This window comes from Coccinella septempunctata, chromosome 8 (genome assembly GCF_907165205.1).
Source record: "Coccinella septempunctata chromosome 8, icCocSept1.1, whole genome shotgun sequence".
Taxonomy (NCBI): domain Eukaryota; kingdom Metazoa; phylum Arthropoda; class Insecta; order Coleoptera; family Coccinellidae; genus Coccinella; species Coccinella septempunctata.
Window position 1 is genome coordinate 26,508,214 of NC_058196.1, and position 16,735 is coordinate 26,524,948.

The 16,735-nt window shown below is 34.6% G+C and overlaps 1 protein-coding gene across 1 annotated transcript; it reads right to left on the minus strand.

Annotated features, from left to right (window-relative positions):
• Nucleotides 1-9,384: 9,384 nt before the first annotated feature.
• LOC123318392 (homeobox protein Hox-B7-like) lies at nt 9,385-12,264 on the minus strand. The gene is made up of 2 exons (XM_044905002.1): nt 11,583-12,264; nt 9,385-9,767 (listed from the first exon to the last, which is right to left on the minus strand). The coding sequence occupies exons 1-2, from the start codon at nt 12,262-12,264 to the stop codon at nt 9,385-9,387; spliced, it is 1,065 nt and encodes a 354-aa protein (XP_044760937.1).
• Between the last annotated feature and the right edge of the window lie 4,471 nt (nt 12,265-16,735).

Here is a 16,735-nt window from a genome sequence, read left to right on the forward strand (position 1 = left end):
AAGCATGGTACATATCCTAATCAGTAGCCTGAGTCAATAAGCAAATTCGAACCTCTTTTTTAGATAAAAATAGTATGTTTTGAAAATATGACAAGTTGAATTTAACAATCGTCCCAAGTCACCCTAATCTACGGTATCAATTAAATCTAGAAATTCATAAAAACTATTCTTTATTATTTAATTTTTTGAAAAATCACGAAAATTCCCTTTTTCCTTATTTCTGTAGTAATCGTAGTCCTTAAAAGAGGTAAATTACAGAATTAGTTTCAGTCTGAGTGAAAAAATATGAGTTTCACGCTATATGGTGCGGAAAGCACTCACATAACCTCACCCCCCCAAATAAATGATTTTTTCACTGAATAATAATAAACAGCGCATTCGGACCATTAGGATGATCTCCACCTTGCAGATGATAAATCGAATGTTGGACAATACAAACCATTAAGACAGTTCAATAACGATGATTAAGCCCAGAGTTCTCCCCCTAAGCTACGGGCCATTATCGAGCATCGAAGATCTGCTTTCTGCTTCTTATCATCATCGGTTTGATGCCGTCTGGATTCTGCCTCCTGCAACACAATAATGTTATTGTAGTACGCCACTAGAAATGTGTGATGGACAACGAGAAACCACTGTTTTGGATCAAGAAATGTCTAGGTTTTCGATTAGTTTCCTGTTTTCATCCGCTATCTTTTCATCCTGGTCTATGGTTCAACATGTAAAGAAGAAGATTAATTATGTTTATCTTAATCAGCATTAAAAACAAAGTTTTCAGTTCTCAGTTTCGACAAATCCATAAGGATCATTGATATTCACAGAAACTCTGCTACAATAGCTTCCATATGGATTGGTCCCACACCTAACGAAAGTGACGTAAACAATATATATGCAAGGAATCTGGTCGTTTCAAATATGAAAAGTTAGACAGATTTAGGGTAGCAGGTCCACTTGAACTTTTTGATTATTTATTAATTCTTTGAATGTTCTGTAGTAGAAGAATGTTTTGACATTTTATATTTTTCTTGCAATTTTGCTGACGTACAAAGAAGCCTTGGACCATAGAGGAAAGATATTTCTGTAGCTCAAATTTGTCAAAGACAGATATAAATATGGAAATATTATGAGCAGGTTTTTTATAGACTTAGTATATTCTTTATATTATAATTAAGAACAATAATAGCTCTATGTAAATATTCCAGTTCTAACATCAGTATGAAGTGGCATATTTTTTCAATAAAATATTCCCATCAAATTATTCTAGTAGTGTCTCGAATTTCATTATATTTTATGGCTCATAAAAAATTGATTTCGCAAGTAGGTGTTGACTAATTTGGCGGATACGTGATGAAAATTCATAATAATAACTAAAACTCAAACTAATAATTTAATGGTTTTCATAAGATTAAATACATCAGTTCCATAAAAGTTGCCACCGATCACACACAGAGGTGGACATTACCTCAGTCTGAATAATTTTTTTCGATAATGTCAAGCGAAAGGTTAGGTTAGGCTGGGTCATGTTAGGTTAGGTTAGGTCATGTTAGGTAACGTTGGGTTAGTTTAGATTGGTTAAGGTTATGTTGTGTTGGATTAGGTTAGATTGGGTTTGGCAAGTTCACCCTTGATCAAATATTCTGTTCTCCCTTGTTTACTGCTTAAATTTGAACAATTCTGTTGCAAACTTCTTGAAATTTATCTATGTAACTTCATCAGGAATCTAATTTTTTAACGAAAGAATAATGAAAGAGTCCTTCCTATGGTGCAAGCTGCCTAAAACTCATTGTAGAATCGGATGATTATGGAAGATTTTCACTGGCGTCTTATACTAATAGTTAAGCCTTATTCATTCAAATAACACCCTTTAAAACGAAGGAAATAACCGCGTCCTTGCGAACATAAGAATGTGGCAATACAACAGCCGAAAGTTCGCGAGCTCCAAGTTCATATTCGTACGGCGTAACACACCGTTCAGCTGTCATTCTTAATTGATGATGGTTCGTCAGACGAAACGATTAAATGCAGGGGTAGACGTGCTCGCAGCTTCGCGTTCTGGCTCACTCCGGTTGCTATCGTTCCTGTCCCAAATTCCGTGTCCATTCTGATGCGATTTGGGCGATCAGATGGGACGGAGCGGTTGTGAATGAAAAATTGAAGGTTTACGGCGAAAAGGAAAGGGGGAAGCAGTTGCTTATATCCTGATGAGATAAAGGAGAGTTGTGAGTTGTTATAATTGTTACCATACAGAGCATTTTACAGAGAAAAATTCATGTGAATGTATACAGGGTGAGTCTTTGACTCGTACAAATATTTTAACAGTAGATTCTTGAGGTCAAAAGAAACACTTTTCTCCCTTACCATTTTTTCCTAATCGGCTCGGTTTAAGAGATAGAGGCTGTTGAAAAACCATAAAAAATGATATTGTTAGTTCTATCTCACAAACGGTTTTATCGAATGAAATGAATTTCGGAATATAGTTTTTGACGTTGTGTAAAATGAAAGTATTCTTCACATTTTCTCGTATAATGCGCCGTTTTCGAGTAATTTAATGGTCAAAAATGAAAAAGTCTGAGGAATTTGAAAAATTGGGTACTTTGGCTGAATGCAACTCTGCTAAAAAGATCCACAAATGTGTAATGCCACAGATTTAGCTATTTATTCTGAAGGTAATTTTGTTTTTCCAGGAGTGGCACAGCTCCTTATGGAAATTCAAAATGGCAATATCTTTTTATCAGGGCCGAATCACAAAAAATGGCATATAAAACGAAGGATAATGAGGGTACAGTTTGAAACAAATTGAAGAAATTTAACGGATATAACATTATACAGGCAAGGTTGGTGGATCATTTCCGATATACAGAGTGATTAATGATACTTCTTGGTTTCATAATATTTGCTTTTTCAACGAATACCGAAATTCATTTTTACTGTGTGTTCCCACATGAATGATGAAAGTGATTGTTACTTACTCTGGGTGCTCTTTGATATTCTTTAAGTTTTCTTCTATGAAGAGATCTTAACAACGATATGAAAACCTTATACAGGCTGTTCTATGACGACTCGATTTACTCGATGTCTTGTGAAAACTGAACATATTTGCAAAAGTACTTACTTGAGAATAAAGGCTCCAAATTGATAAAAAAGATTAATTTCATTCTGTTTAGTTATTCAACATAAAACTGTTTTATTTTTTTTGTTATTAGTATAACCTATTCTGAGAATCAAGGGTGCCTACATTCAATATGAATGAAACCTCAAAATTAATGACATATTGAAAATCTACTTTGTAAAATATTTTTCTACTTCATGTTCTTCAATAGACATTTATGAGAACAATCTGTTTAGAGAAGGGAATGTATTGCTGGCAGACTCATTATAATACATTATTGAATGGTGCGAAATCAAATCTGCTCATAACTCCTCTTCTCCTATATTCAACTCAAATTGAGTACAAAGTATTTGTTACAATAAGGATAAATTCTTAAACGTAAGAATTGAACATAACCAAAATAAAAAGTTTTTCTTTTGTTCGTAACGAATATTTGAACACTCAAGTATCTACCTAAATTAGAGAACTGGAGCTATTTTCTGTTCGATCTTCTTTGCAACAAATAAAAAATGAATTATTTTACCTCCAATAGAGGTGTAAAAAATGTTATTCAATTTTGTTTGAATGCGTTTGATCAAAAACCAATTCAAAATTGCATGAGAATGCGCATGACTGTAATGAAAACTAACGTTCGTTTTATATTATTTCATTGAAGAGTATAAAATGAAAAAACTCAAACAAGATAAATTTACATATATTTATAATCCGGAATCTAGTGAAATACGTGAATTCAGTAAGAAAAAAAGGTTTCTCTGTCAATTAACTTACTGCTACAATAACTTCGCGAGCACCACACAAACTCAACATTCTCAATGATGGTCAAAAGGCAAAACAGCCATTTTGCAACTTCGAAAGCGCAAGTCTCCCGCCAAACTTGCAGCTGCTTCTAACCCAGAACCCCTGTCTGACTTGAAACGGGCTTTGTTTGCCAAGTCTATTCTTCCTTGCATGCACATAGGTTTGGGCTATGGGGTTCGACATCAAATTTGCGGACATTTTAGATTGAATCCCATCGAGGGACACCCACAATCGTAATAGAGCAAAGCCGAAGTTGAAAGTGGGAGGATTGTGCGAAATATAAAGACAATTTATTCATTTATCGCAATTTTTTTCATATATCAATGTATTTTCAATTTGATTCTGAATATTATTGTCACAAATAATTTTACGTATATTTACTTTCCTCTACATCTAAATTCTAAGTATGTATATGTATTTATTAATATTTTTTCATTCATTCTTTTATCCACTTATCTATTTTGTCATTATACCGGCAATAGATTTATTTAACTAATAAATTTCTGATAATTCTTTTGTTACTATATTTTAATGATTTCGAAACATCACAATATGTTTGTGTGGCTCAATAATTATACGTTGATATTATGATTTTTCTGTTCATAATGTTGTTTTCAATACTCGATATTAATTTAAATCTTTAGTTTTTGGTTATTATTCTTACGCGTAAACAGGTTATTTTCAAGGGAACCAACTTGAAGAATCTAAAATATAATGTACGTCTGATATGGAATGCCGCTCATCAGACCTATTGACTCACATCTTTTTATCAAGTATAGTAAAATAAATGGTAAAAATAATAAATGTAATAATTTATAGACTTACCAATAAATTCAAAATTATGATTTTGAGGAGGTAAAGATAGACTGTTTGACTGAGAAAAAGCACCACACACCTACCCGGTCTGAAACCAACTTGAACTAACCAAAGAACTCATAATGAATCTCAAACCCCAAATTCTTGTTGTGAAAGTTCAGAAAAGCTACAAACAGAACGCCCAGAACTATCAACCAAGAATGGCCCTAACCATCGGTCCAGTGGGTCTACACCGAGACAAATTTAATAACCCTACTTACAATCCTTTTAAATGTTGCAAATCTCCTAATCCACTTAAAGCTTGCCCTAATGCCCACTAGAGAAGTGTAACCCTTTCATTTCATCTCCTGCAATTTGTCAAATTTTACACGACTGTCCAAATATTTCCCGACATGAATGGTCGGTTATTGAAAAAGGGTTGGAATATTTGGGTAGTATTTCTGCTTCTGGTGAAAGAAGAAGGACGTGAAATCAAACATGAGATGTAAAATATAATTTATTCACACAGTATTAAAACTAAAATATATATGAATATATATAAATATTTTTTGTTACATTCTAATGACTTCATCTTATATGCTAATTCTGAGATATTTACAAATTTGAACGTTGTGATAGATAATTGGGTATAAGGGACTACGCCCTATAAGATATCATCATAAATTCGTTGTAGAATAACAATTACTCATAATAGTATCTTCGAATGAATAAACATTAATAACACACGCGTGTTTTATACAAAATTTTGATTAGGATTCAAATGATAACACTCTCCAGATAATTATTCAACTTATGAAATGACATGAAAGGTGTCGCTTGATTATTACTAGGACATTATTCAATCCATAGCAAAAAGAGCAGGATGACGTTTAAACGTGTATATTCATGTTGTTTTATTTCACGAGTGAGTTAAAAAAATTTATTTCACTGAATGGATAATCGTCAATTTACCCTTGTTGCTATGGATTGAATAATGTCGTTTTCAAACGACATTGAATAATTGAATAATTTCTGTCACTAGACGATTTTGAAGGAATATCCGAGAGAAGCTTTTAAAGACAATAATAAGGATAAATTCAGATGCATACCACCCGCTGATATGAATATCAACAATTGTTACGATCTGAATTGAACTACTATTTTTCGTATTTACGCTCATTACGAAAAACAATGCTTTTCACAACTGGTTGCACAAATAACTATTCCCTGTAGTCTGATGTTTAATCTTATTGATACTAAATTTGACAGACTTTTATTTGAACACATGTATCTTCAAGAAAATCGAGATATCAAGGTAAAATAAAAACTGAAAGGTGGCGAAGAGTATTGTCTTTATAATAAACTGAGCGTAAAATCTACAAATTTCCCGCACTCCTTCACGAGGTTTTAAGAAATAGGGCTACAAATAAGCTATCAACATCTCTGAAAAACTTTTTTGAAGTTCTTTTTAATACTAAAGAATTTATCTACAATTTGGCGTAGAAACAATGGAAATCGACGAAAAATTACGAAAGTTCTTGGAGCAAAAATTTAAGTAGCCGAGTTTTTTTACTGCTGAACGTAGTTTCTAAGAAAAAATTGTTTTTCAGGTGCCATCGTTATGAGGCACCTCAAAAAAATTAAATGAAGGACCTACACTATTTTAGACAAAGAATCACCGTTTAAATTTAGTTTTTCGCAACAATTCATTTACACCCTGTATATTATCAGAATTCCATCGATATGAATATCAAAAAATGTTACGATTTACAACCCACTCAATGCATAACGGCACTAAATTTCATAAATTTTTTTAAATAATATCCATTTTTCTTAAAAAGTGCGCAAACTCAACTGATGAAGACATAGGAATGCCTTCAACATTTCGTCATTTGGCCTTGCTTCCAATTCGTTTCAGAAGAAGTTAAATAACTGTTCATAAACTACGTTGACAGGTTGATTTCACGCATAATTTTCAGGCAAATTTCAAAATTTTTATTGAAGCGTGACAACACTGTTATTTTTGTGAAATAAATCTCAAAGGAATGTATACTGGTATCGAAGTTTTTATGATCAAAAAAATTCAATTAATTCTCAAATACGAAAACATCAACAAAACAACAAACGGTGATATTCAGGTTACCAAATGAAATTTTTTCAGTTAAACGCGTTGTTCATTTCCTGGGACATAAAGCGTCGTGTTTAACACTCAAAAGGACCCGGCTACAAGATTTATAGCTGAGAGCTGTGACATCGCTTAGTTCTTTCAACAAACGCAGTGAAATAAATAGAACAAGTCAAAGAATCAGTCTCGTTTCTGGGAAGAATCGGTGATTCCAGAGCATGGCAAGCTTGAATGACCATGAAAACTTTTCAAAATCGTCTTCGCCATTCCACAAAAGCTCATTACTGACAAAGGACTTCGAGGAAAGATCTAAATTTCTGAATAACAATTCATGGAACACAAATTGCTAAAAAGCAGTTCTTCAGTCTCAATTTTTCAGTTAGTTACAATTACTAACGTACAAATTTTTAGTTTGTTTCATTAACCGCGTATTTGAATTCCTTTGAAATTGTTAAACCGTAAGAAAACCCATTCGCTTTAAAAACTTTTGAAAGAGAATATTTTGGGGGGGCAAAATTTGGGGGGCTCTAACTCCAAAGAGGGGGCAACGATAATAAAAATATCACATTATCAAATAACATTCTACTGAATTTCCAATTCTGAAATTTACTAGCTTGTCTCTTAAGAACCAGCTGATGTCGTAGCAGTACGAAAAAAAAAATGGATAAACTGGCAAGGTGGCATGTCCCACAATTTTTTCGAGACACCGCAATACCCGACAAAATACAGTCATTAAATGATAATTCGATCTGCCAATTTTAGGTTATTATCCGCGTACGTGAGTTCTCGCCAAATGAAGACGAACACCGAGTGATCACTTAATCACTCCTGAATATGCAGATTTTCGGTCCGGTGAGCATTTAACTACAGTTACGCCCCCCGTTCTATCCTGCCATAATTCTTCTAATTTGGTTAATGTCTTCATCGACGGATGGCGATAATGACTGCTGTGGTCGGGGATATTTCTTTTGAATTTTTAAGGCGCGTTCAAGAGCACTTCCTCAAGCTGATAGGTGATGATTAAGCGGCTGACTTTTAGACGAGACCTAAAAATATTTATTTTTCATCTTTTCCATAGCGCAAGGATCTTTTTGCCACTCGAAAATGTAAAACACTTGTTTTTTTACACCCTTGAAGTTCAAAAATTATTCCTTCGGTCTTCATCATTTTGTAGGAAAATGCCCCCCAAAATGTCAATTTTATTTCAAATTACGCAACTATTCATGTAATTAGTCATGCACTGTACGAGGGGTAAAGGGTAGGGTGCTTATTTTTAAATAGCATCACAACTTTTTGTGCCAGAAGTAGATAGAGATTTGGTCATTGCTGATATTTTTTCAACCCCCCTTTATTATAGAGATGAAATAGCTAAAGATATCAAATTCGAATATTTTCTTTTTTTATGTATTTCAAAGTCAATAAACTGAGCATTAGGACTGATGTTATTGAAATTTTGTCGAAAGAATGCTTTCTTTATATACTAGTTATTGATGAAATATCTGAAATAAAAATTAATAAAAAAAAATAAAAAATTCGAATTCAATAATTAGAACCATCTTTACACCTATAATAAGAAAGAGCGGATAAAAAACCATCAATGACCTAATTCCCCTGAGCAACAGAATATTGCTCCATTTCTGGCACAAACAGATATAAGGATCCATTTAAAAAAATTTCAATAAACCTCCACCCCTCGTAGAGGGGGCATGATAAATTCCCCAATTATGCATGAAAAGTTGAGTAAATTTAAATAAAAATTATTCAAGAATTTTTCTAGATAAACATAAAAAATATTAAGATATTTTTCAAATTGAAGAACGTAAAAAAAGTAACGTTTTCATTTCTTCCATCTCTGTGAATTTAATTGAAAATTACGAATATGTTTTGTGAAATTCAACCGAATAATTTCACCCCATTCGTCTTTTTTTATAATATTATTTTTTCAGAATTTATTTTCAAAATGAAAAAAATTCGAAAAAATTAAAATGAACGTTTACAAAAATTACGGAAATTGAGTTAAACGAAATTTTGAGAGGAACATCCCACTATTAAAAAACTTTTATATTGGAGTTTCTTCATCGTTAAAATGTTAAAAGTATCCAATAATCTATCACATTTTGATATGTGCTCCTTGCATTATATAAAATATTCTTCATTTATTTCAGTCTTTTTCTCTGCGTAATGAGTGGATAACCCAACTGCGTTTATGATTGTTTTCTATACAAAAAGAGCAAAAGTCACAAGTTTTCAATGACAGATTATATACAAAATGACAAAATAAAGAATTTGAATGAATGCTTTAATAATTGTAGTCTGATGATTACAGAATATGCGTGTTGAAATGAGGTTTTCAGGTACATAGGAACTAAGAAGAAAATGCTTTCTTATTAATGGATGACTAAATATCACAATCTGTCATTGAAATCCATGACAGCAAACAAGATCACAACCTTCTCGAATAAAAACTCCAAGGTGAAATGATAATATTCTCTTAAGAATATTCGCTGCAGTTCAACAGAATACAAACTAGCAGCTCATAGTCATAAGAAAATCTCAGGAATCATCCCATCCGGTGCGCTAAAGAATGAACAAGAGCTTCCCCATATAGGTTACGTTCCTCACCCAACGTTGAAGTCTCCGCTTTTCCGGCATATTCTGGAGTTTCCGATGGACTATTCACGAACAAGTTGGGGTTGAGGGTGAAATCTTCGGTCATCTGGTAATCCGAGGACACTGGTAGGTATTTGGCGTCCTTTTTCGCCTTCATCCTTCTGTTCTGGAACCAGATCTTGATCTGCCTCTCGCTGAGACATAGGGCCTGGGCTATTTCTACCCTTCGTCGACGAGTGAGGTACTTGTTGGAGTGGAACTCTTTTTCCAGCTCCAGGGTTTGGTATCGGGTGTAGGTTTGTCTTGTTCGCTTGCTCCCAGCAAAGTTGGTTTCTGCAAGAAAAAAAGAGTTTCGATGATTTTCAATTTTTCGAAGGAGAAATACATTTAATGGTGGTTTTTCGAAAAACGATTTTTGTGGAGGGGGGAATTATCATTGAGTATTGAGTTGAGTCAAGGAAATTTTATAGAGGGTGTTTATTCTCTGGGTGAATTGGAGTCGAACAGGTCTAGTAAGCCTTTGTTTTCGTTTAAATTTCCTGTATTTTTGTTATAGTTTAGATTTCAACCTTCCTGGCAAAATTGTTCATATGCCCAAGAAAAAATGGTATATCTAGTTCCCGGAGACAAGGGTGAAAAACATGAAAAGTGAAGTTTTCACCCCAGAATTTTAAGAATTGACAAAACACCCGTATCTCCCCAATGATTGTGAAATAATTTTTTTTTTCCGTTCTGCTTCAAACAGGGATGATCAAGGCAAATTTCAATTCGATTAAATTTAAATCAATCACTGAGTGTTCCCTGAGTATAATTAAGATTTACAGTCAACCTAGAAGAGCCCCTAATCTTGATAAAAAATATATATTAATTTTTTGTCATGCCAGGGTGGTTCGAAAATAGGGGTAAACTATCTTCGTGTTGTTAAGTTGAGATAGTTTTATGTATATCCAACCTTGTTTGATGCTCATGAGAGGACCGTACAGTAATTGTGTGTATATAGGTTGCAGTGGCGTATATAGCTAATATTTTCGAGGGGGGGGTCTAGACGCTTACCCCATCGAATGGTTAGGTTAGATAAATTTTTTAATTGGAATTGAGATTCGAAGGATAATTTTGCGCCTAGTCTCCCTACAGATAATATTCATTTCGAGGGGGTTGGCCGGGCCCCCTGCCCCCCCTATATACGCCCCTGAAAGGGTCAGTAAAATGATACATATATAGAAAAATGTGTTTGGAAGAAAATATCGGTTAATTTTTTTGAATTTTAGTATATCAACAACTTGTAGAGCAATTAAAAAAAAATGTAATTGCTACGTTCATTCATCAGTTACGTCTCTACGAAAGGGACATATCAATAACAGTCAATAAACACCTATCAGTCCCAAAACGTATTGATCTCAAAATATATTGAAAAAAGTGGAATTTAGTAAGCTTAACAATATCACCCCTATAATAAAAAATACTCTATATATCAACGGTCAAATTATCCCCAGCAACCCCAGTATTTCTATTTCAGACCCAAAAATTCAGGGTCAACATGCAAAATACGTAACAACCCTTCATCCTCATTTTAGGGCGTAGGACGAACAGAATGACGCCGTATATTTTTCCATATTATCAATTTATGTTTTTTATACTATTATTGCAACACATAATGTTAATATTGAGTTGTCTAAACCTTAATAAAAATGTATGTTTCAGAAATCATGCTAGTCGATATAGGTACAGGGTGGGAAACATTTGTTTTAAGATTTCATCACTAAATAAAATAGTTTTTCGAAATAAGAAGCTTCTAATTCCCTTCTAAATAAGAAATTTTTCTGTTCTGCTCTTTTGAATCAGTGATGAATTTGTTTATTTTTGATTTGATTCTTTTCCATTTTTGCTGCTTGTTAGTGTGAGATTTATTGAATTTTGTTTCTATTGATTCATCGAGTTGCTCAGCGATATTATTAACAAAATAGAAAAATCTTGTGTCAATAATATTTCTGGTATTTCTTCCAGCAATATCTTTCGTGAATTTTGGTTATCTGCAACAACTTGAATTCAAAATTGTACTACATCTTTGAGAGCAATTAATATATGAAAAATTAAGGAAGTTAAAAAGAAGTATGTATTTGAATCTGATTTAAATACGAAATAAATTACCATTGCTCTTCATCCACGGGTAGAAACATCCCTGAGGCACGGTCTCCTCAATCATCTGTCCATCCTTAGCAACCCCACATCCAAAATCCGTCCCCATCTTACCATCCTCGTCTTCCGCGAACTCCCGCGAACCGTTCAGACCACAATCCAGATCGTTAGCGTCCCTGCTCACACTGTTATCCTCGATCGCGAAACAAGCGGCCGCGGCACCCGGACTCAGACCTCCCCTACTAACCTCGCGGCCCTGCTGGATCTCCCGGTAGTCATACGTGATTTTCTTGCCGGCAGGTAGGCTGAGAAGGGCGCGTAGAGACGACGGTTCACTATCGCTGGTCTTATCGGCACACGCATCCTTTCGCCGGGCGTCTTCCGGTTGTTTTGAGGGTTGGAAATACTGGCGGTATTCGTTGTAATGATTGAGACTAGCAAGGTCTGGTAGCTGAGGGTTCGCGGAATCGCTTATGGTCGAATCGGCACTGTAGGTTGGATAAGCCGGCTGGTTTTGGTAGTATCGGCAGTTGGGAAACGTCGGTTCTTCTTTGATTGGGGTCGGATACGTGTAGTTCCCGTGGTACTGCGGCGTGTAGGGCGCCTTGTAATCCTCGTGTTGCCCGTAACTGTACTGCGGGTACTGCGACTGGCCGGTGTAATTGTACGGGTACTGTATCGGCGGCGCGTTCATGTTGGACGTTGGCTGAGCATCGACTGGCACTGATTTCACCACCCTTATCGGGTAGTCCCCGGTCCACAAGCCACGGTCCAGGCACGTTCGGGTAAATGTTTGACATTGTCAACTTATTCCCCCAAAAGCGGCGTGGCGGAAGGGGGTTGCGACCCCCTAAGGTTTGTCGCCGTTCTTTTATTTCGCCAGCTGTTCGGTGAAACGAACCCACCCACCCCCGTGGTCCTCTATTGACGGCTCTTTCATCCAGTATCGGTCCGTATTATTATTGGCATATTGCAGATTGTGAGAGAGTTTCGATTTAGGGGTGGCTTGGGTGTCGGGGTGGAAGTTTGATATTATTTTTTTAGGTGGCTGGGTTTTTTGCGGCTTCGACAATAGGTCGACGGTGTTGAATACGTGTTAAATGTTATTCTGGCGAATGCGGACTGTGGGAGAATTTTAATGGTTTTTATTGGGTTAATGCTCAGTCAATTTATGACATCATTTTGAACTTGTCGAGCTCTTAATCAGTAGGAAACAAAATGAGTGGGAAAATTAATCATAACCCAATTGAACAGATACAATTTCACCCTGATAATAAGGGATGATATTTTTAAGTTGAGTATTTCTGAAATTTTTTCTTGGGCGTTTCGACTTATAATTTCAACTCTGGCATAAGTTGAATAAGATATATTAATAAATTCAATAAATTACGAAGGAATTCATTAATATTTTACGTGAATATTGACTTCTGAATTACAGCAAAAATTCTACCCTTGAATGTTCCACATCTAAATAAAAAAAAATATATATAGTCTTAAAATAATTTGACGAAAAAATTATTTGAGTCTACGCACTGCCGTTAAAGCAAATCGATTGCAAATAATGACTTTTATTATTTGAAAAAAATACAAAAATATTTATAATTTGATGACTACGGTACCGAAAAAATTACCACTAGAAAATAAACAAATGCCCCTCAAAAAATTCCGGGAATTCATACGAAGGAATTTTAGGAAAATGTGCAAAAATTTTGATAAATTTAATTTTCAATCAATCGATCGCAGTATTTCTAGATATTCGTTGCACTTTTAGAATTCTTTTATATTCATTATTATATTCGTTTTATTCCGGATGATTCTTCGAGGAAAATTAAAGTGGGTATTTGGCATTGAATTTTTTGAAGAACCTTCCCCCTCAAAAGCTTAACACCCTTCAGAAAAAAAAATTTATTTTTCTTTTTTATTTTCCCTGCATATTAAGCTAACGACACGAAACTTGGTCAATATCATTTGTGAATGAAATTACTCATGTTCGAATTATTTCAACCTTGAAGTATGCTCAGAAAGGGTGTGAGATAGCACCTAGCCTAACCTAACCTAACCTAACCTAGCCTAACCTAAGTATTTGACAAAAATGTAAATAAAAACGATATTCACAATTCAGAAAAAGGACAAGTGTACATGGTGGGCAAAATTCGTTGTCTATTGACACGGATGACACATTCTCGAGCTCTTTTTTTCCTGACTAATCCAAATCTGCAAACATATTGGCCTATACTTTCTAGATTTTGAGTTAAACAAAAATTGAGATTTTGTCGATTTCAAAAAGTTGTCATAACTTTTTTTTGTCTTTGAAGTTACAGATCTGAAACTTGAACCTTCTTAGGCATTTTTATATGTAGAATCTTCTTACAGCAGATTTTCAATAAAATGCATTTAAAAAAAAACAAAGTTCGCCTAATGATCCGAAATGAAAAATATTTCGAGCTTGTCACTGGATTCTATGTGAAAAGATGGTTCAAGTTTCAGATCTGTTTCTTCGAGGACAAAAAAATTATGAAAACTTTTCGAAATCGTCAAAATCTCATTTTTTGCTGATAACTCAAATACGAAGAAACTTAGAAGGCTACGGTTTTCACCATTCTTTGATTCTCTGAAAAAGAGCTAGGAAATGTGTCATCCGTTTCGTTCTAGCTGCTACAGTTCCTGAGATCCCCCCAGTAGACAACGCATTTTGCCCACCCTGTACATCTCAATTTGTCTAGGGAAAGTTCGATATTTTTTCATCCCCAGTCATCACTTTCCCTAACCTTTTTCCAAAAATTCCTTACAAATCCATAGTTCCTCGAGAGGACCATAACGTTTGTACAAACCTAAGGATCCTTTCTCGAAAAAGCTCCACTTTTATTGCACACCCTTGTTACGGATTCGTTCTGCTGAGTCAGGTAACGGGAGTGAATGCACAAAAAACTAGGGCATCGGCTTCTACCAAGAAAGAGTCAACTTTTTACGACCCTATTCATCGTCCGAACTGTAAATATTTAGGGAAACCGTGTGGACTTCCAAATTGATATCCAAAATATCGGTCAGGTGAGTTATTGGTGCAGTTCTGACTTACGAACGTCGTAAAATTGAACATTATTGCTCTAGGAATTTGTTGGAATAGATGTTGACTCTGGTATTATGGGTAGCTTCGCCAAACTTGAGCTCTGTCAACGAGGAGTGGTTATAAATTATCATTATTAGGGTTTTATTGGCTGTCAGTCAGCGTGCTGAAAAATATATTGACCAGAGGATGGTTTATCAGTGATTATGGGTATAATAGCTTAATCCGGATCAAGGTCTTTATTCAATAATTGTATCTGTAACAGTCTAAGTACAGTGTGTGCCAGACAAAAATAATAAATTGCGTATATTACCATAGTAAATATTTCGAAAATGTTCCTTAGCCAGTTAGGTTAGGTTAATTTGATATACAGAATATACAGATATACAGCTCTGTATAAAGCTTATAAAGTTGACATATTCCAACTGTTATTCTTTCAAACGATAAATAAAAAGAATTATATGCCATACTTTGAGAATATCAATGTCCAATTCCGCACATTCTGATATATTATCTGACAATTTTTCCATTTTTTTCACTCTACCGCTATGAACTTTCATATTGTTTTGTTCTGTTTCAGATAATATGTTTGCGTTGCTATATCAAATTTTCATTTCTTTTATTGGTTATTTCTTATTGAATGAGTTCTTCTTTCTCAGATGCAGTTACACAGAAATGCTTCCTCATCAAATTATATCAGCATATCAATTTATCGAAGATGTTCGAAGCAAGTTGAAAAACATTATAATTTAGTTGAATTTTGTGATTTATTTTATTGTTTCATCTGGAATTTTGTATTTTATTTTGTTGATACATATTTTCAATACATCACAACACAATTGGAGTTGTTTTATATATAACCATCTGATTAATTGTTGGATGATTTTCCACCTTATTTCAGTGCTTTTCCAGTTCACTTATCGTATTTTAGGGATGGTGGTAGAATGTCTGAAAGATTTTTCGAAACATTCCTTTGTATTTTAAATGAATTAAAAGAATTTTTAGTTTAATTCAAGGATTATCAACTTTGCTATTGGTACTTGCAGTAAAAAATCAAAACATGATCAGGGTTCGATAAAAATTAAAAAACAGTTTTTTTTATTCGAGTGAGAAACGCTGTGTGGAAGAAGGCTTTTATAGGCTATTTTTGTTTTTTGTTTCGACAAGCATTCGTCAGCCATCTTCAAGGATTATACATATTGATTTCAATAGAAGAATTTATCTAGTCAGCTCAGCTGAATTAAGAGGGACACATTAACTTTTCGAAAAAATAAAATAAAATTCAACCCCCTTAGACACAAACAAAATAGTAAGACGCTTCCAATTTCTGAGTAAAAAAATTAATATGTTCCATCAAATGAATTACTGCATTCAATCGATGAAAGCTGTGTTCAATATGCTAATTTTTTTCCCCGTCTTCCCCCTAGCCCCACAAAATTACCGTGAAAATTATGCCCTCGACAATCCCAACCTACAATTGCAAAAATACAATCAAAATGCCGTAAAATTTCACGCGTACGAAGCATCTCATTCCGTCCACTCCATCCATATATATTCTTCATCCCTCCGATGTCCACATGTCCCTATACCTCCCCCTGTGCGAGCCCAGATTAGCAACAATAGAGATGCGTGCCTGGATCGGGCATAATAAGATTCGGTATTCGATAACAGTAGAAACCAATCACTATCGGCTGCGTTGTACCCCATTCTGCATCTTCCATGAATGAAGTCGCCATCCGACAGAGGGGTGGTTGAAAGTTTGGGTAATATTGACGTATTTTGTTCTAATGAAAATGCATGGAAGTATGAAATTGAAGGATATTCATAACAGTTTATGTTTATCGCTTTACAGCATGGAGATGTGCAACAGGTACTTAAGATTGGATGAGGGATAATTATTTTTGGTTCACCCCTTATGATATAAAGGGTGTATATCATACACCTCAGAGGTGTTCAAAGGACTTTAAAATGAAAATATAGAAAATCGCTCAAACCCTCAATTTCTTATTTGAAGGTGAACAACCTTTCCTCTTTTTAATCCCCGTAACTTCAACCCCCTAACAGGGTTGAGCATAACCTCCTCCGATATTATTGATCATCA

Coding starts and splice junctions, on each gene's coding strand:
- LOC123318392 (XM_044905002.1), bottom strand. CDS start 12,264: ATGAACGCGCCGCCGATACAGTACCCGTACAATTACACCGGCCAGTCG. Junction 9,768..11,582: donor CCCGTGGATGAAGAGCAATG/GTAATTTATTTC, acceptor TTTTTCTTGCAG/AAACCAACTTTGCTGGGAGC.